Consider the following 20,354-nt stretch of genomic DNA (forward strand, 5'->3'; position numbering starts at 1 on the left):
TAGTTTCTTGGTCTCAGTTTTTTCTTTCTGAAAAAAGAATCATTCTTTTCAAATCAACAAAATTATGAATACCAATAACAAAACACCAATAATAATACTTAGTCATGTAACATCTGCTACTACTACTTCTAACTTTTGCAGACTGGACCCATCTGTATAAACAGTGACCTAATTGGTAATTTGTTTTGTTCATACGTATATAAGTATTCATTTCAAAATATTTGCACATTAGAAATAAAGAAATGTTGATTATTCATTTCTCAATTACTAAAATCTCATCCAAATACTTAAACAGAACCACTTTTCAGAATAAAAAAACCAGATTCACTGTTAAAGATTTTTTTAATAACAAAAATTCGTTTGATGATAGTCAGTAACTTGAATCTTTCATGGTCATGTTACCTCTAAAAGACACATAATATGAGAAACATTGCAATAGTTTATAACAATTTGTTCATTAGGAAGGATCAAAGAAAAACCGCGTGGTGACTCTGACTGGCACATTCCGGTCAAACTCCAGCTAGCCATGGACTTAGAATGGTTTTAATGGTTTTTTTTTTCTTGGCAGGTGATCCTTTGACTAGTGGGATGTAAAAAGGTAGGTTTTTTTATTATAATAATAACTTCAAGTTGCAGAAAGGAAATTCACATTGGAAGAACAAAATGCCTGAAAGGGAAGCCAATGAGATCATATTCCTTTTAATATTTGGTTATAAGAGCTGATATGGAATAGCATTAGCTTCTGCAAATGAAGAAAACACCAGGCCACAGTTTGCATCAATCTGATAAAAGAAAAAGGAATGTTGGTGTCCAAGAGAGAGGGGCAGGAAATGGCACACAGAGGCACAGTGTTGAGAACCATACTTTTCTGACATATTTCAAGAATTTTTTTTCATCTTTTCTATCTGGGAAAAGAAAATCTGCCCCAGAAGCCCCCCAAAGTGATGACAGAAAGGGTACACACAAAGTTGGAGGGGTATCGTGTAAGTTTGAAGAATGAAGATTTGTGCTTTCTTTTCTGCAATTTGGTTATGTGAATTGATTTCACCGTGTTTTTGTTCATGGTCAAGTCAACCCTTTATTTATCTAAAAATTGAAAAATGCTTTAGGGTATTCTATTTAGGTTAGGGCATGATCATGTGTTTGTGAGATTGCGTTCTGATGTGTTTTTCCAAAACTAAAATTTATTGAAATTTGCAGCTTCCACAGATGTATCCTCTGATAGTTCTAGGAGTTCATCAAAAGGGGTATTATCTCAATCCTCTCCATCATCTGGCACTTCAAGTAGTCACCTTGGAATTGGGAACTTCACCTTTGAGGAAATTTACAAGGCAACAGCAAAGTTCTCTCCAGACAATAAGATTGGGGAAGGCGCGTTTGGTACAGTGTATAAGGGAAGGCTTTACGATGGATCCCTCGTGGCTGTGAAGCGTGCCAATAAGGTATGACATAATGATGTTCATCTTCTTCTTATTTCACATTTCTAAACCTTTTTCAATTGTGATTGAAGTTGATGTAAGAGAAGCATATTCATCATATGTAGGACTGATCATATTTTTTTTTTAGCTTTCATCAATGAGCCTTATGTAGGGAAGTTCTTTTGGCAGGATTTACAGAACAAGAACGTAGCTGAGTTCAAGAATGAAATAAAAACCTTGTCAAATATTGAGCACAGGAACCTTGTAAGGTGGCGTGGGTATTTGGAGCATGGAGATGAAAAGATTATTGTTCTTGAATATGTTAGTAATGGAACTCTTCGAGACCATTTAGATGGTAAGCCCAGTTTATAAAGGAACTCTAATGATTTCAGAAATCCCTCCTCATAGTCTATATACTGCCATGTGGTACAGTTATCAAATACTATAAGCAATTTTTGGTTTTCGGTGTGGATGTTCCAAACCAGTTTGAAGAATAAACTCAACTTTGTGACATGTTTGGCTGTCTTCAAAAGTCAAATTTTGTCTAAAAACTTAGTTTTTGTAGAAGCAAGATACTGGTTGTTTTTGCAAAACATGAACTTAATATGTGGCCAATATTGACATACAAATAAATTGTCACTTGTTAATGCAGGTATTCGGGGAAATGGACTAGAAATTGGTGAGCGTCTGGACATAGCCATTGATGTAGCTCATGGAATTACTTACCTTCACATGTACACAGGTATGTATCATTGGAATTAGATTACAAAATAAGAAATATGTCACAACAAATTTGGATGGCTTAATTATTGCACTGTATCTACATGTATTCCTGATAAAGTAATAATTTAGCCTTGTTTGTGCTCTTAATGCCTGAATGTATGTGTTTGATTGACAGATCATCCAATTATTCATAGGGACATCAAAGCATCAAATATCTTAATCACTGATAAACTAAGGGCCAAAGTAGCAGACTTTGGTTTTGCTCGGAAGGGTGCAGAAGACCCTGCTGCAACCCATATTTCAACTCAAATCAAAGGAACAGCTGGCTACTTAGATCCTGACTACATGCGAACGCAACATCTATCTGAAAAGAGTGATGTCTATTCTTTTGGTGTGTTGCTTGTTGAAATGATGACAGGACGATATCCAGTTGAACCAAAGAAACCTCTTAGTGAGAGAGTTACAATTAAATGGGTAAGTTGGTCCAATCTACCAAATGCATTGCAAAAAGACCAAGTTATAAGAACATGTGTCATGCGAGTTTAGAAGACATAATTTTTTTTTGCACATCCTCCCTATTCTAAGCACGCACAGTGTGGTTAGTGGATTATTCAAGAAATAGATGTTAGAGCTTGTGATTGACATTTGCTTTTCTTTTTGTTTTGAAGTATGTATCAAGTAACTAAGTTGTCCCAGGAAGCATTTTGAACTATTAAAAGCATTGTTGATTTTGTTTGTAAGTGTGCAGTTAATTAATGAAAAGCATAGAGATAAACTAATCTAATGCCAAAGAAGTTGAATTAGTATCTCTGTTCACAGCAAGTTTCTTACTGTGATTACCCTATCAGTGGACTTATATTTTCATTTATTGATGTTTTGATAATTATTCTCTTCAAGAAAGTTTAAGGCACAAGTTTTGTGTTTTGAAGTCCTACATGGGAGTCTGATTATGCAATCATTCTACTGGGTATTGGCCATGACTGGGTATACCTTTCTAGTTTTGATAATTAAGTTTAATCTTATCCTCAATTTGAACCAGAATCCATCTTGTAAAATATATAATATTCATCAAGGCAGAGGCATCATCATTGAAGATATGGAAAGAAATTATGGTAGAGCAATGTTTGTTGAACAAAGAGTATATTAGATCCATAGATCCTTGCTAAATTTGATCAGCTAACCTCATGTTTCTGCGAAGCTATTAGTTTGTTTGTTTATGAAATTGAATTAGATGGGCAAACAACATAGAAAGCAGACCACAGCATGCCACTTGCTTTGTGTTTTATAGTGATCATTGCATTGAAATTGTGAGAATATAATACACTTCAATGAACCTTGAGCTGATATAGTTTACATGCAATGCAGGCAATGCAGATGCTGAAAGAAGGAGAAATTGTGATTGCCATGGATCAAAGACTAAAGAGAAATCCAGCCTCAAACAAAGCAGTACAAAAGGTTCTCAAGCTAGCTTTCCAATGCCTTGCACCAGTGAGGCGATCACGGCCATCTATGCAGAGTTGTGTAGAGGTTCTGTGGGAAATCCGCAAAGATTTTACAGATAGAGCATCTTCTCGTACTCATAATGGTTCTCACCATTCTGCAGATTTCCCTCGAAGAGATGGCAGGAAGAATAGGCATAAGACATATGGTATTCAAGATGGTAAAGGCTATAAATTTGTATCTGCATAACCAATTTCACATTGAAAGTTTGTTCATTGATTGTTCAAATAGTGAACACATGTCCACTACAACTCTTGTTTGTATCATGTTAATTTCTTGAAGCTGTTAGTTTCACAATGTTTTCCCTCTTCCATTTTGAAATTCTCAAGGTTTTAGATTGTTGAGACGGAAAGGTGTGATTTGCTTGCAACCCAAATGGGTGAGATTGCCAAGTTAAGAGAAACTCACAGCTTGAATTTCAGGGTATGCTAGTTTTGTCTTCTATTCTGTATAATATGATAGCTTGGGGTGTTTTGTAAAGTCTGTTGTAAACAATAAACAGTGAAAATTTATTTTTTTATATTATAAAAGCGAGAATCTATTATTTGACTTCAATAATATGATTGTAGTTTTGAGGAAGTTATTATGATTAACATGGAGTTTATTTATTTGTGGTTCAATTTAAAAAAATGATGAGTTTGAATTTTAGTACCAAATTCCATGCCAATGCCTTGTTGATTCACCATCATTATCACCCGTATATGTTTCAAGTGGTCTTAATAAGATAGAAAATGTTTAAATTTTGAAACTAGATAATGGAGCTACACTGAATGAATCTTTACTTTTTACGAGTCTTATAATTAATTTTTGTATTGGTGAGAACTTTACGACTGATTTCATGTCTTGTTTTTCACTAATGAGCCGATCGATATCATGATTCACTGAAGTGGGTCGACGACATTTGAAATTCAGTTACGCTTAAACCAAGTTAATGAAACTAATCTGCGACTAAGAGTTAGGTAATGTAGCCCTAAACGCGGTCCAACTTCCTAAATCTGGCCCATTAAGGAAAGTCCACGAAGGTAATATAAATAACACACATTTCAAGAATTATGTACGTCATTTTGGAGACTTAACGAAAATGACCATTTTGGATATATTTTAAAAAACATAGAGACCAAATTGATTTTTTTTAAAACCACTGTACAAAATTGAATATTGACCCTAAATGTAGGAATAAATAAGGTAATTAAATCTATAAAAAAAACAACAAAAAGTAGAAAGTAGGGTAAGCTAGTGATTCTTTAAACCTTTAATAATAAAAATTTAGATGTGAATCGATCTATTTCTTTCTTTTTTAAAATAAACAATCTTAAAGTTGCTAATAATAGTGTAAGTTACTACATCTTAGGTATAATTGTTGCTCAGACTTAAAAGCATCATACACATGATTTTTCAAATTTTTGTTTACCAACTTTATGTACATCTTCTCTAAATGATCGTTCACCCCTTCTTCAAGATTTGTTGTTATTGGTAACATAATTGAAATGTCTAATATTTCTCCATGTCATGTCAAGATTCTATAACACTATATCAAAGATAAACACTTTATCACGTATCTACCTAAGATCACATATGATTTAAACAACAATCATAAAGACAATAATATATTCCAATCATAGATTTTTCATTTTGTTGAGAAAACTTTAAGGACTTATCAACATCCTTTTCATACTCTTCCCTAATATGACATACATTTATCCATAGTTAAATATATAAATTTATAATTTTTTTAAGGCTTTAAATATGTTTTAAATTTTTTTAATATAATTTTTATTATAATATTTTTCCAAAAAATATAAAAAAAAATTCATTGCTAATTTTAATTATTTTGGTTAAACCTATCATTATTTACCTATATTAAGATTAAGATTAAAATAAAATATCATATATTAAAGAGACTGAAATTACACAAAACGATATTTGATGTTAAAATAACATAAAATCAAGTAGTGACAAAAATTTAAATATCAATGAACAATTTAAAATATACACAAATAAAAGTTTATATATATATATATTAATGAAATGAGGATAACCTTTTGCATTTATATTAAAATGTTGAGGTAAGGGTTGATGAAGTGACATCTCCCCCACCAAAATCCAAAGAAGGAATATGCTATTGGACAAGAGAATGAACAAGAAAGTGTTCCATTCTTTGAAATATAAAAGAAAAATTATTAAAGAATTTTTTTTGTTTTATTGAAGAAGTCACCTCATATCTAAATCCACCTCCTCATAATGGGATATTCATCAATGGCCAATTGGTTGATGGGTTATTCATGTGCAAACAAACTTTCACAGTATTATTATCACAAATGCCACTACCATCCCACCAAATTTAATTCATATTTAACTAATTAAAAAACAAAAAATAGATATAAATATCACCGCACTCTTTCTTATAATATGATTTTGCTTACAATATGTTTATGGAAGAAACACACATTGATAATTTTTTGCAATAGTTGTACTTGGTATAGTATAATGAATTTTTTTTTTAATTGTAATAATTTTTCTGAGAGTTTTTTTGCGGATTAAACTACAGCATGAAGATAACATGAGGTTAGTGAAGAGGACTTCATTTTCACTATAAATACATTATGGGAACATAGTATTAGATAATTGTTTATATAATATATTTGTTCAAATTATTGTATTGTATTGTTATTGTATTGTAATATATTTATTATCACAAAAATTTATTCATTAATTTTTATTTATTTATGTTATTTTATATTAAATTCATTAATATACTAAAAGTATGTAAGCTTATGCACTATATTTAATTTCATTTCATCAATTTTATAATTTTTATATATAAATAAAATTATTAATTTTAATATTAATATTTATATATAAAATATTAGAAAAAATTCTAGTGTATGGGTAGTTATTATCTCAAATGCCACTACCATCCCACCAAATTTAATTCATATTTGACTAATTAAAAAACAAAAAATAGATATAAATATCACTATCTAACTCACTCTTTCTCATTAAATCATAAAATCGTATAGAAACTCATGAGATCACTTCAAATTTGTATTTTTTTTAACTTTTAATTGATAATAAAATGCATGTTTTCAAAGGAACATTTACACTGTGTGTTTGCTTAGAGAGAGTGTGAGCTTGAAAAAAGAGGTTGTGAGTAAATGGACTCCTCTCTCACACATACACGAAGTATTAGTAATTTAGGGCTTGTTTGCTTCCAGGGGTGGTCCTGTTGTCGACGACGGAAGTCACAACACCACCCCATTTGGATCCATGAATTGTTGCGAGTGAGGGTGGAAGGAAAGAGAAATGGGAGTGAATTTCGGTTCTCTCCAAAGATGAAGAGAAAGTTGAGCTGAGGAGAGGGAGTGCCACGTCATTCATAGTAAGTTACTTTGGTGCCCTTGCTTTTGTGCTGAACAGTGCCCCTGCATGCATGCCACATGAAAGCATCAGATTCCTGACTTGGCTCAGGAATCGTTTGACCGTGTGAAAGTGTGAAAGGTGAGTGAATGCAGTGGGTGAGGTAGGTGGGTGTGGAATGAAGCTGGCTATATTAAGCGAAGCATGAAGGTGGTTCCTCCATTCACAGAAAAGCAAAGAAAAAGCGAGCCATTAGAGAGTGTAGTGTAGTGTGGTTGGAAAGATTCGTAAGCCATCATAGTTTGTGGTAGGGGCTTAAGTTACGTATAGCTTGTTCATCTCACGTCCTGGGTTCATCTCTGTGGTTCATCTGGGTTCATCTGTGGGTTCCTCTGAGGTGAGACCATGTCTTTGAATGGTGCTTAATCGATTATGGCTGAATTAGAACTGGTCACATAATCGATTATCTGAAGTGTGGAAAAAGGGTCATAATCGATTATTTATTGTCATAATCGATTATGCTTGTTTTTTGCCTACTAACATAATATTTTCTAATTAACATTATTATGTGTTGGGAAAAACGGGTAATTTTCCCACTAAAACAAAACCCTAACAGAGCTACCCGACAAATAATATTGAATAAATAAAGCGGAATAATAAAAGAGATAAAGAGGAAAGAACACACCCGAAAATTGTTAACGGAGTTCGGCCTGTTTAGCCTAATCTCCGAGCACAGCAAAAACAGCTCACTTTTATTACTATGAGAGAAGATATTACAAATTGGGATATATATCAGTGAAGGAGGAGAGTTTAATTTATAACCCTCAAACCTCCTTCCCAAACAATGAACCCACCGATGTGGGACTTGGGATTAAGCCAAAATCAACAAATCTCCACCTTGGCTTAATTTCAAGTCCCACCTAAAACAAATCTTCTCAAACCATAAAAAAAAAACTTTACAGTGCTTCAAATTTGCGCCTCCGGGCGCCAACTTCAAATGTGCAAGATATTAACCAAGTCTAAACAGTGTTCAAACTTGGTCCTTGTAACCACCTTGGTGAGCATATCTGCAGGATTCTCTGTAGTGTGAATCTTCTGGAGAACAATCTCCTCTTCTTCGAGAATCTCACGCACAAAGTGATAGCGAACATCAATGTGCTTCGTCCGTGCATGAAAGACTTGATTCTTTGCTAAATGAATAGCACTCTGACTGTCAGAATATAACTCAAGTTGTTTCTGACCAACTCCCAAGTCTTTAAGCAACCCATGAAGCCAAATTGCTTCCTTCACAGCCTCTGTAATCGCCATATACTCTGCCTCTGTCGTAGACAAAGCCACCGTAGACTGCAAGGTAGACTTCCAACTAACTGGCGCTTTTGCTAAAGTGAACAAATAGCCAGTTGTAGACCGTCGCTTATCCAAATCACCTGCATAATCAGAATCACAATATCCAACTATGCATTGACCAAGTGATTCATCTTGCTCAAATGTCAATCCAACATCTAAGGTATTTTGGAGGTACCGTAGAATCCATCTCACAGCTTGCCAATGACCCTTGCCCGGATCATGCATGTACCTGCTAACAACACTCACAGCCTGTGAAATATCTGGTCTTGTACACACCATTGCATACATCAAGCTTCCAACTGCATTTGCATATGGGACTTTCGCCATGTATTCTCGTTCTTCATTAGTCGTCGGAGATAAACGGCTACTCAATTTCAAATGAGGAGCAAGTGGGGTACTTACAGGTTTTGTATCTTCGTGTATACCAAAACGTTGTAGTACCTTCTGCAAATACTGCTTCTGTGACAGCCAAAGTTTTCCCCTCTCTCTGTCCCTGTTTATCTCCATGCCGAGAATCTTCTTGGCTTCCCCCAAATCCTTCATCTCGAACTCTTTACTCAACTGAGCCTTTAACCTGTCAATCTCAACTTGGCTCTTTGCTGCAATCAGCATATCATCAACATATAAGAGTAAGTAAATGTAGGAACCATCTTCAAGTCTGCGCAAATACACACAGTGATCATATTTGCTTCTCTTGTACTTCTGATCCTTCATGAACTTATCAAATCGTTTGTACCACTGTCTCGGAGATTGTTTCAGACCGTACAACGATTTGCTAAGTTTACAAACCCAATCTTCTTTACCATCAACCTTGTATCCTTCTGGTTGAGTCATATAGATTTCCTCCTCCAAATCACCGTGTAGGAACGCGGTCTTTACATCAAGTTGAGCAAGCTCCAAATTCAACTGTGCTACCAAGGCCAACAAAATTCGAATGGAGGAATGTTTAACAACTGGAGAAAATACCTCATTATAATCAATTCCCTCCCTCTGAGCAAAACCTTTAGCAACCAACCTTGCCTTGTAGCGAACATCTTCTTTATTAGGAAATCCTTCTTTCTTTGCAAATACCCATTTGCACCCAATTGCCTTTTTACCTTTTGGTAATTGTGCCAGCTTCCACGTCTTGTTCTTATTCAAAGATTGCATCTCCTCTTCCATCGCACCTGCCCAATTACCACTCTCTGAACTCAAAATGGCTTCTGGGTAAGTAGATGGAATGTCATCAACAACTGGAAGTGCATAGGCAACCATATCCATGAAACGAGCAGGCTTCTGAATATCTCGTCTCTGTCTTCTAACTGCAATTGGCACTGATTGCTGTTGAGATTCTTGGGTAGGAACCTCTTCCTCATCTGACTCTTCTTCTGTCATAGGAGAGTCACTTGTGGTATTTCGTGTTGGGATCACCACTGTCGGCTCAAACTCCACCTGCTTCCGGGCACACTCCACCTGTTGCGGAGTACTATCAGCTCCTTCTGGATTTACCTTCTTTAACATGGCAGATTCATCAAAGGTAACATCCCTGCTGATAATCGTCTTCTTTGCCTCTAGACACCACAAACGGTATCCCTTCACTCCAGGACTAAAGCCCATGAAAAGAGCTTTCTTTGCCCGTGGATCCAACTTTGATTCAATCACATGATAATATGCAATAGAACCAAAAACATGCAAAGAATCATAATCAGTTGCAGGTTTTCCAGACCATACCTCTAATGGGGTTTTGCCATCTATAGCAGATGATGGCAAACGATTGACGAGATGTTGAACGTATGTCACAGCCTCAGCCCAAAACTCTCTGCCTAACTCAGCATTAGACAACATACAACGAACTTTCTCCACAAGTGTCTTGTTCATACGCTCCGAAACCCCATTCTGCTGTGGTGTTTTTCTAACAGTGAAGTGCCGAACTATGCCACAATCTTGGCATACCTTCAGGAACGGATCACTCTTGTATTCTCCTCCATTATCTGTTCGGAGAACCTTAATCTTCCTTCCTGTCTGGTTTTCAACTTGAGCTTTCCACTTAAGGAAAATTCCAAGCACATCATTTTTGTTCTTCATAGTAAACACCCAAACTCTCCTGGAAAAATCATCAACAAAAGTGACAAAATAATGCCTACCTCCGATTGACGGAGTCTTGGCAGGTCCCCACACATCTGAATGCACATAATCCAGAATACCCTTGGTATTGTGAATTGCAGTGCCAAACTTCACTCTTCGTTGTTTTCCCAGAACACAATGCTCACAAAATTCAAGTTTGCAAGCCTTCGTACCTTTCAACAATCCTTGCTTGGTAAGAATTTGCAAGGATTTCTCTCTAGCATGTCCCAACCTCATATGCCACAACTTCGTTGCCTCAGCATCCTTCTTAGTGCTAGAAGTTGTTGCCGCTACTGTCCCCACCACTGTACTACCTTGGTAGTAATACAAATTGTTCTTCCTCACGCCTTTCAACATCACCAGTGCTCTTGAAGTTGCTTTAAGAATTCCATCTCGCATCGTCACAACTAGGCCTTTAGATTCTAAAGCCCCCAATGAGATGAGATTCTTCTTCAACTTTGGCACGTACCGTACATCCCGCAAAATTCTGGTGGATCCATCGTGATTCCGCAACTTGATTGAACCTATCCCGACTGTCTTACATGGATTATCATTACCCATGTAAACAACCCCGCCATCAAGTTCTTGAAAATCAAAGAACCATTCCCGAATGGGACACATATGATAGGTACAACCTGAATCCAATATCCACTCATCTGGATGCAATGATGCTGAAAGCGAGACAATCAACACATCACTTTTGCTTTCTGCAACATTTGCATCTTGCAGAGCCTTCCCTTCTTGATCCGAATTTGCCATTACAGACTCACAATATAATATTCAATATTACAAATAATTTCAAACAACCCAAGGCGAACCTTCGGCTCTGATACCACTTGTTGGGAAAAACGGGTAATTTTCCCACTAAAACAAAACCCTAACAGAGCTACCCGACAAATAATATTGAATAAATAAAGCGGAATAATAAAAGAGATAAAGAGGAAAGAACACACCCGAAAATTGTTAACGGAGTTCGGCCTGTTTAGCCTAATCTCCGAGCACAGCAAAAACAGCTCACTTTTATTACTATGAGAGAAGATATTACAAATTGGGATATATATCAGTGAAGGAGGAGAATTTAATTTATAACCCTCAAACCTCCTTCCCAAACAATGAACCCACCAATGTGGGACTTGGGATTAAGCCAAAATCAACATTATGTTCTTCATGTAATGACTTTATATTATATATTTTGACACCTACTTAATATTCATGTTATATTCTAAATTTCTATTTTCTTTTTAAAATATATTCATTTTGCTATTCATAAATAATGAAAATTATTATTAAAATTAATTTATATATATTTGTATATATATAACATAACATAATTTATAAAATCATTTATAATATTAAAATTATGTAAATAAATTAACTTAAATAAAAATACTTTAATTAATAAAATGTTAAATAATATAATTATACTTTAATTTTAAATTATAATTAACTAAAATATGAAATATGATTAATCATTATTTATTCTTTTTTTATATACAAGGGTAAAATTGTAATCTCACAAACTTTACTATTCAAAATAATTTATAATATTCTTACAACTATCACTTCACTCACAATTTTCAATAAACTTTCCTCACACATCCCCTCTGACATACCCCAATCCAAACAACCTCAACTTTCTTCCCACTTTCTTCACACTTCCACTCTCACTCACCTTCAACTTACCTCTCCCCCACACCCTCTAATCCAAACACACCCTTAGTGAAAGTCACATAAATTTTGTGTTTTTACCTTTCTATCCTTCCTTTTTTAGCACACTCATTGTTTACTGTTTTTTTTTGACTAATTAATATATACTCATAAAAATACTATTTTATTTTCTTAATTTATATATATTTAATATTAATTTTCTCATACAATATATCTTTGACTGATTTTTATAAATATATTTGAATTATCTCATATTTTATTTTATAATTATTTTTAAACACATAAGTAAATTTATAAATTTATAAATTTTAATATTTTAAAAAACTTAAAAATTCAATCATATCCATTATGTTACTCACCAACTTTAATAATTTTTTTCTACAAATCCACTCTAAATATCTTAATTAAAATTAATTTTCTTTACACTTTCATTTCAAATAATTTTAAATCCAATTCTCATATGTTGTTTAACCCAAACAAGACTTAGAGTTATAGGAAGATTTATTTTATATAATAGGTTAAAAGTATTCTTTCAAATACAAAATGACTTGTACTCATACAACAAAGTTTAATTTGAATCAGATATTTTATGCTAATATGAAGGTTGTATACCTATTATAAAAAACTATAAATGATATTGTATTTTACAAAATATTTTGGTATTTTTTCTTTGCAAATGTATGAATAATCTAATTGTTAATAATTTTTTTCTAATTTTTTGGATTTATTTTATATTATGGTTGATTAAGGATACCATTAGTTTTCCCCCACCAATATATTGACAGTATTATAAAAGTGTTTAAATGGTTTGAATGTATTTTGTTGTTGAGTAGTAAAAGAGAGAAAAAATATATCAATTTATAACTTTCACAGGTTTTTTAGCAAACGGTCATTATTCTCTTAACACTTAATCCATTGGGATTAATATTCTAAATTTAGATTTTGAACTTTTATATCAATTTATAAATTTCATAGGTTTTTTAGCAAATGGTCATTATTATCTGAACACTTAATCCATTGGGATTAATATTCTAAATTTAGATTTTGAACTTTTATATCAATTTATAAATTTCACTTAATCCATTGGGATTAATATTCTAAATTTATATTTTGAACTTTTATATCAATTTATAAATTTCATTGGTTTTTTACCAAATGGTCATTATTCTCTTAACACTTAATTCATTGGGATTAATATTCTAAATTTAGATTTTGAGCTTTACTCTCATGATTCGCAAAATAAATAAATAAATATACGTATCTTATTTTATAAATATGATTTGTCGGTATTTATACCTATTAATTTTTCATTAACTTCTCATATTTTAAAGGTGTTTCACATACTTAGTTCGTAAACAATATTTAAACTCATTTACCAAATAATCAAGGTTCATTCTTTAAATCTGATTTATTTAAAGAATTTAAAAGCAAATAGTGTTAATATAAAAGTTAACAAATTTATTCAATAGTAATTTTTTTAAATGATAATATTTTTATTATATTATATTAAGAAGTAAATTTTAAGTCTAATTTAACCTTACAAAACTAGTTTATAAAGTAAAATTTGCATCCACTTATATATTGTGGAATGTCCTTACGTAGGTGTGAGATCTCTAACACACACCAAAATCTTCAAATTTGTGTGCGAAACCATATACTTAAAAATGGATAATAGTGACTCGATAACGAATGATCGGATAAGTCCAAGAAACTCTCACTATGATAAATTCTGAATGGTTATGATATCTTAAGAAATAGACTTTAAACATAACTCAACCTTACAAAGTTGATAAGCTAAGGTTTATATCCAATTATATAAAATGTTTTCATTTATTGATGTGAAATTTTTAACAAATATATATATTATTCTTAATAAAAAAAAGACTATACTTAGGTCAGTTTGCTAATAACAAATAGTTATCAACGTATTTAAGTATCATTGTATCACTTTTTTTAAGATATAATAATTTGAAATTATATATTTACGTATTTTATTTAACAACTTAAAAATATTGAAATACTTATATATATATATATATATATATATTAGATTAATTAATTTATTGTTGACTTATTTAGAAAGCTTTACTAAAAGTCTAGGTTTAAGCCTCTAAAAAGGACACACATCAATTAGACTTAACCTGTAGTGTGATATATAATTTCATAAAACTCAATCTAGTCTAAGTTAAATTTCCATTTACAATCCCTTTGAAATGATAATTAGTTTTAGATAATTAATTTAGTACGAGACTTTTTAAAGAGCTAATGATGTAAATTTGGAAGATTAAACTAAGATTTTTTTAACATTTATTGAAATCTTAAGTTTTTATTGGTCCAACTATTCCTCTTATTTTACACAAATGCCTATTTTAACATTACACCACAATATCAAACATGATCAAATTATTGTTTACCAGAAATTTCAACTTTTATTTATTGCAATATATAGGTCCCTTTCTACCAAACCCTAACAACACCTTTTCTTAATGAAATTTGAATACTTTTTTTCTACATCCACACTTCATTTCATTTTACAGATTATTTATTTATACACCCATAAGACATGATTTTAATTTCAAAATGATTGAAAAAGTACATCATGGTCATCCCTCCTTTTTTTTTTGTTTTTTCTCTTGACTTTCAAGTAAGACTTGAGTAAAATATTTTTTTTTTCACAAACAACAAAACTGTGATGGTTATAATTAGAATTATTCCAAGAATATATTGTTTTTGTTCACACAAAATTGCATATCCAATTACAAACAAGCAGAGAGTATATGTTTAAACATTTGTCATAATTTATATATAAAAAGATATTAAAATTAATAAAAGGTCCAGATTCTTGGGTGTTTCGTAGAAAAGCAAAAGACAAAGACAGGAACAAAAGATCCTTAATTTGAAAGCATATCCAATGCAGTGTCGTGTTTTCCATTATTACCCCTCACTCTCACCCGCCTCTTAATTAAGTAACTTAACTGCAACTCCTTTATCACCTCAACCAAGCAACTTTAACTTATTACTAAAACTTTTTCTTCACTGTTTCTCTAATTCCGGTCACCGGAGATGGATCTCCGGCGAGTTTTCGTATCTATTTTCCTTCTCTTCCTCCTAGTCTCCGTCAGTGTCGGAAAGAAGCACAAATTCTCCAGTCCGATCAAAACCGTGGTGGTGATAGTGATGGAGAACCGCTCCTTTGACCACGTCCTCGGCTGGCTCAAACCCTCGCGCCCCGACATCGACGGCCTCACCGGTTCCGAATCGAACCCTCTCTCCGTCGAGGACGCCGCCTCCCCCGCCGTCACCGTCTCCGACGACGCCCTCTTCATCGACGCCGACCCCGGCCATTCGTTCCAAGCCATCCGCGAGCAAATCTTCGGATCCAACGAGACGACACTAAATCCGGCCCCAATGAACGGCTTCGCGCAGCAAGCCGAGTCCATCCTCCCTGGCATGGGCAAAACCGTCATGAGCGGCTTCAAACCCGAAACCCTCCCCGTCTACACCAAACTCGCCACCCACTTCGCCGTTTTCGACAAGTGGTTCGCTTCGGTTCCGGCTTCGACCCAACCGAACCGGTTCTACGTCCACTCCGCCACCTCCCACGGCGCCATGAGCAACGTCCGCAAGAACCTCGTCCTTGGCTTCCCCCAGAAAACCATCTTCGACTCCCTCAATGAGAACGGCCTCACCTTCGGCATCTACTACCAGAACATCCCCGCCACGCTCTTCTTCAAGAGCCTCCGCAAGCTCAAGAACGCGGTCAAGTTCCATGACTACGCTCTCAAGTTCAGGAAGCACGCCCAGAGGGGGAATCTCCCGAACTATGTGGTGGTGGAACAGAGGTACTTCGATGTGGAGGTTTTTCCGGCCAACGACGACCACCCCTCCCATGACGTGGCGGAGGGGCAGATGTTTGTTAAGGAGGTGTATGAGATTTTGAGGAAGAGTCCTCAGTGGAAGGAGATGGCAGTGTTGATTACGTATGATGAGCATGGAGGGTTTTACGATCATGTGGCTACGCCGGTGGAGGGTGTGCCTAACCCTGATGGGATCATTGGACCTCCCCCCTATTACTTTGGGTTTGATAGGTTGGGGGTCAGGGTCCCCACTTTTCTTATCTCACCTTGGATCGAGAAGGGTACTGGTATGTGGTGGAAAGTTTTGAGCTTTTTCAAGTTTAGTTCGTTAATTCCGATTTCAGATGATTTGGGTTTTGCTTAAAAAACTGTTTTTTTTATGATGATTTTTATGCAAATTTGAAAATTGCTTGTAAATCAGCTGTTTTAATGAACTTTGATATCTGTAGTGTTCTCATCCAGAGGTTGTGGTGGTGAACTGAGATCTTGCCTTTTGTTTGAAAAACTGTTTTTTTACCTGTTCTAGTGTTTAGGGGACAACTTTTATATAAGTATTTGAGCTTTTGTGGTTGTATTGGATAATTGAGATGATTTGGTTTTGTCTGATTTTAAAAAACTGTTATTTGAATGATATTTGAATATTATTTCTAGAAGGAGTGTTTTAAAAATCCTAAGAACGGAAATAGGTAGATTTTTTTCGTCTTGTTTTCAGGGAACAAATGTTTAGAAAATAGAGATGTGATCGTGGGACAAAACACTTTCAGATGTGGATCTGATTTAACTCAAAACTAGATGAAATTTCAGTCATGTTTTTAATTTATTAATTTTAATATTAAAATGTTGGACAAATTTCATGGCAGATGTGTTGAGACAAACAAATTTTAGAAATCAGTAATCAAACAAGGTCTTGGGCTCTTGATGAGTTCTGTTTTGGTTTTATTGATTCAGTTTGTTGAATGCGTTTTGGCTTTGTTGGGTTGCTCGGGGATTTTTGACTTCGTGCTGCTGAGTGTGTTTTTGTTGTTGGTCTTGGAATTGTGATGCAGTTTGGTTTGTTTTGGGTAGTTGAATTGTATTGTACATTTCGGCTTGGTTCAAGTATACTCGTGCATGAAGTTTAGGTTTATTTGGTTCGTGATGGAGTTTTAAGGACATCAATTAATTAATATCTGATTGCTTTAGTTGGATTTGTACAGTACATGCCTATGTTGATGTCATTTTGGGTCTTGACATAGAGTTAATTGGCTTGTATGTGGGTACTGATATTGGAGTTTTGAGATATTATTTTATGAATCTACTCACTTTTGCACTTGATGGAGTTATGTGTGTGTACCATTTTATAAGTATCAATGGGAATTTTTTTTGTATTACTTCAAAATGATGTACTGAATTTTATGCTCCTGTGTACTTGCGTAATATGCTGAGAACAAGCTTTGATAATCTTTGTGTATACTGTAGTTCTCACTTCTCATATGCTCGTAGGTTTGTGAGTTGTAAGATAGTAGCTTATTGCTTGAGGCCAAATATGGAATATGTGATAATGATGAGAAATAGTTCTACTCCACGCAACATACAAAAATCCTCAAAAAAGGCATGAAATGAATTTGTTATGTGATCTGAACCAGAAGCTCCTTATCATATTGTGCTAAAGGAATCTAAGTTTGATCTATCGCTGGATGAAATGTTTTCTTTATAAACTGCATAACTCAGAGCATGTGAGACCATTGATGATGCTAATTAGCTTAAAAAAGGATGATTCATCAGTCTTGGTTTTCTTCATGTTGTTATAAAAATAATAAGTCTCTTGGTCAAGGATCCATAGCCACTTAAAAAAGGTTGATTCTGAGATGCTATTTTTTTATTTTTTTGCAGTGATTCATGAAGCAGAGGGTCCAACCCCATATTCTCAGTACGAGCATTCGTCAATTCCAGCCACAGTAAAGAAGCTTTTCAATTTAAAATCCAATTTCTTGACGAAGAGAGATGCATGGGCTGGTACCTTTGAAAAGTACTTTCACTTTCGAGATACTCCTCGTGACGATTGTCCAGGTTTGCATCTACTTCTTTGATATTTACATCTGATTCCAGCATTCTTGGTACTCTGTTATGGTAGCAATCAATGCCTTTTGAACTACTACATGCTTTGTTGAATTCATTTGTTAGTCTCTTATCCAAGCATCCAATTAAAGCAACCCTTTCCTGACCAGAAATGATTGTGTGTGAAAATCTGGTCTATCTTCAAAAGCTAGCTTCATAACTTTACAAGCTCAAAAACTTCACAATTTGTTGTTCTTTTGGCAAACTCAAGATACTTGTAATACACTCTGAAATTTCCATCCATTGTAGTAAACCTAATATAGACAATAGTCTAGTGCTAGGCAAGCCATGCTTGAATGCAGTCTTGGAAATTTCCTATGTAGCTGCATTGAGAAAAAACTAGTAAGTTGCCACTTTTGTCTATATGTAAACCAGATTTGGAAGTATATTGAAACACCAACAGTGTGCATCCAAAATAGAGCACACAAAGCTTTTCATCTGTCATTTCGTATTAAGAATTGTTTGATGCAAGTGATTTATTTAATTCATGCATTATGGTTATTTATGTAGAAACTCTTCCGGAGATGAAGACCCTAAGGGATCATGGACCAAGAGAAAACTCAAGTCTTTCAGAATTCCAAGTGGAATTGATCCAGCTTGCATCCCAGCTCAATGGTGATTATGTACTCAACTCTTACCCAAACATTGGTAAAAGTATGACTGTGAAAGAAGCAAACAGGTATGCAGAAGATGCAGTGAAGAGGTTCCTGGAAGCTGCAAAAGCTGCTCTTAAAGCTGGGGCTAATGAATCAGCAATTGTCACAATGAGGCCTTCTCTTACAAGCAGAGTTGCAGTGGGAGATGACCAAAAACATGTAGAATCATACTGATTCTCACACACCTCTGTAAATATAGTATATATATTTAGTATATTCAATATAATGTATAAGAAAAACAATATTGAAATTATTAGAAGTATTTTCAGTTCAAGAACAATTAACCAGATAATTGATTGATTTTGTTCATCTTGAACAGTCAGTTATTCATCACCATTATAGTGGTTGATTGTTCTTAATTGAAAAAGAATTTTACTGTATTCATGTAAACTGTTTTTAAAAGAGGAATCCTAGCACTGATACTCTTTTTTTATATTCTTTATCTATTACCACTAATACTCTTTTTTTTATATTCTTTGTCTATTACCAAAAATCTATTAAAAGTTACAAATTTTAGTTTTTTTTTTCACTTCAATTTTTTAAAATGATTAATTTTTCTTTTCTATTTTATAACAATTATATATTGGAGGTTTAATTTTTTTTTTGAGATTATTTAAAAGTGCGTAGAACAAGTCTCATGATAGATTGTTTTATTAACTTAGTTTTAAACCATTAACTTAGTTTTAAGCCATTATCAAGAAGTAGCAATCAAAGATTTTTTTAGATAATAACAAGTGTTCAAAACGTTTTCTTCAATGACTATATTATCCATGTTTAGAAATGATTTATATTAAATGATCAAATTATCTTATGATTAAGGAAACAAATAAATCTACATGCGTATGATTAAATGTGATTAATTATCATATTTTCAAATCCTGTTTGAATTGTTTTCTTTGCAAAACAAACAGTGACAGAGAAAGCTCAAAATTAAAAAGAAGTGACCCAAACAAGGCCAAAACCCTCAAATAGCAAATAGCATTGAGGTGCAAGGAGAATTTGCTCTAAAAGAGTGAGGGCAAATAGCAAATTTCTGGGCCAGCCTAAAAGTGTTCAAATAATAAAATGCTGGGCCTAACGAATGGCTCAGACTTTTTAAAAAGAGAACAAAATGCTTGGGGTGGGAGTTTTAAAACAAGGAGTACATTAAGCAAAAGAAATCGAAAATTTGGAAAACATAAAGGTAATAAATTCTCCCTGCACCATATCAATTTTCAACATGCACCCAACCTCTTATTTAAAATGACAAAAATATCCCTCCAAAATGACGAAAATAACCTTAAATAAAAGGGAGGTATAAATAAAAATTACTTCTGGAACATTTTATCCAAAAATATTCTGGATTTAGATATCTAGAACACATTATTCCAGAAATTTGTATCCAAAATGTATTTTTAATTTTTTTTTTCTTTTTTTATCCGGAATGTAGTTTTTCATTTTTGAATTATATTTACTGAATTTTTAAATCTGGAATAAAGGTAATTTTGGAAATTTAGAAAAATGATAGGGCGCAGGTTAGAATTAATATGGTGTAGGAAGAAATTCCCAAACATAAAAACACGATAGTGGGTTTCATTTTGCTCTCTCCTTCTTTAATTTAATTGGACCTACTTCCAATTTGCATACGA

At 33.7% G+C, this 20,354-nt stretch overlaps 2 protein-coding genes across 2 annotated transcripts; both read left to right on the plus strand.

Annotated features, from left to right (window-relative positions):
• Positions 1–230: 230 nt before the first annotated feature.
• Positions 231–4,199, plus strand: LOC137831457 (calmodulin-binding receptor-like cytoplasmic kinase 2). Its single transcript, XM_068639138.2, has 6 exons — positions 231–983; positions 1,201–1,442; positions 1,608–1,773; positions 2,071–2,160; positions 2,317–2,615; positions 3,507–4,199. Exons 1-6 carry the CDS (start codon positions 749–751, stop codon positions 3,828–3,830), a joined length of 1,356 nt encoding a protein of 451 aa, XP_068495239.1. The 5' UTR covers positions 231–748; the 3' UTR covers positions 3,831–4,199.
• Positions 4,200–14,956: 10,757 nt separating this feature from the next.
• Positions 14,957–19,161, plus strand: NPC1 (non-specific phospholipase C1). The gene is made up of 3 exons (XM_068639147.2): positions 14,957–16,260; positions 17,846–18,022; positions 18,581–19,161. Exons 1-3 carry the CDS (start codon positions 15,180–15,182, stop codon positions 18,898–18,900), a joined length of 1,578 nt encoding a protein of 525 aa, XP_068495248.2. The 5' UTR covers positions 14,957–15,179; the 3' UTR covers positions 18,901–19,161.
• The last annotated feature ends 1,193 nt before the right edge of the window (positions 19,162–20,354 follow it).

Source organism: Phaseolus vulgaris, chromosome 6, assembly GCF_051622355.1.
Source record: "Phaseolus vulgaris cultivar YP4 chromosome 6, ASM5162235v1, whole genome shotgun sequence".
NCBI lineage: Eukaryota > Viridiplantae > Streptophyta > Magnoliopsida > Fabales > Fabaceae > Phaseolus > Phaseolus vulgaris.

Bases quoted from the DNA above. Each gene is read 5' to 3' on its own strand.
- LOC137831457 (XM_068639138.2), top strand. From the start codon at position 749: ATGAAGAAAACACCAGGCCACAGTTTGCATCAATCTGATAAAAGAAAA. The intron at 1,443-1,607 runs GTATGACATAAT...TTCTTTTGGCAG, and splicing joins CTGTGAAGCGTGCCAATAAG to GATTTACAGAACAAGAACGT. The intron at 1,774-2,070 runs GTAAGCCCAGTT...TTGTTAATGCAG, and splicing joins TCTTCGAGACCATTTAGATG to GTATTCGGGGAAATGGACTA.
- NPC1 (XM_068639147.2), top strand. From the start codon at position 15,180: ATGGATCTCCGGCGAGTTTTCGTATCTATTTTCCTTCTCTTCCTCCTA. The intron at 16,261-17,845 runs GTATGTGGTGGA...ATTTTTTTGCAG, and splicing joins TTGGATCGAGAAGGGTACTG to TGATTCATGAAGCAGAGGGT. The intron at 18,023-18,580 runs GTTTGCATCTAC...TTATTTATGTAG, and splicing joins TCCTCGTGACGATTGTCCAG to AAACTCTTCCGGAGATGAAG.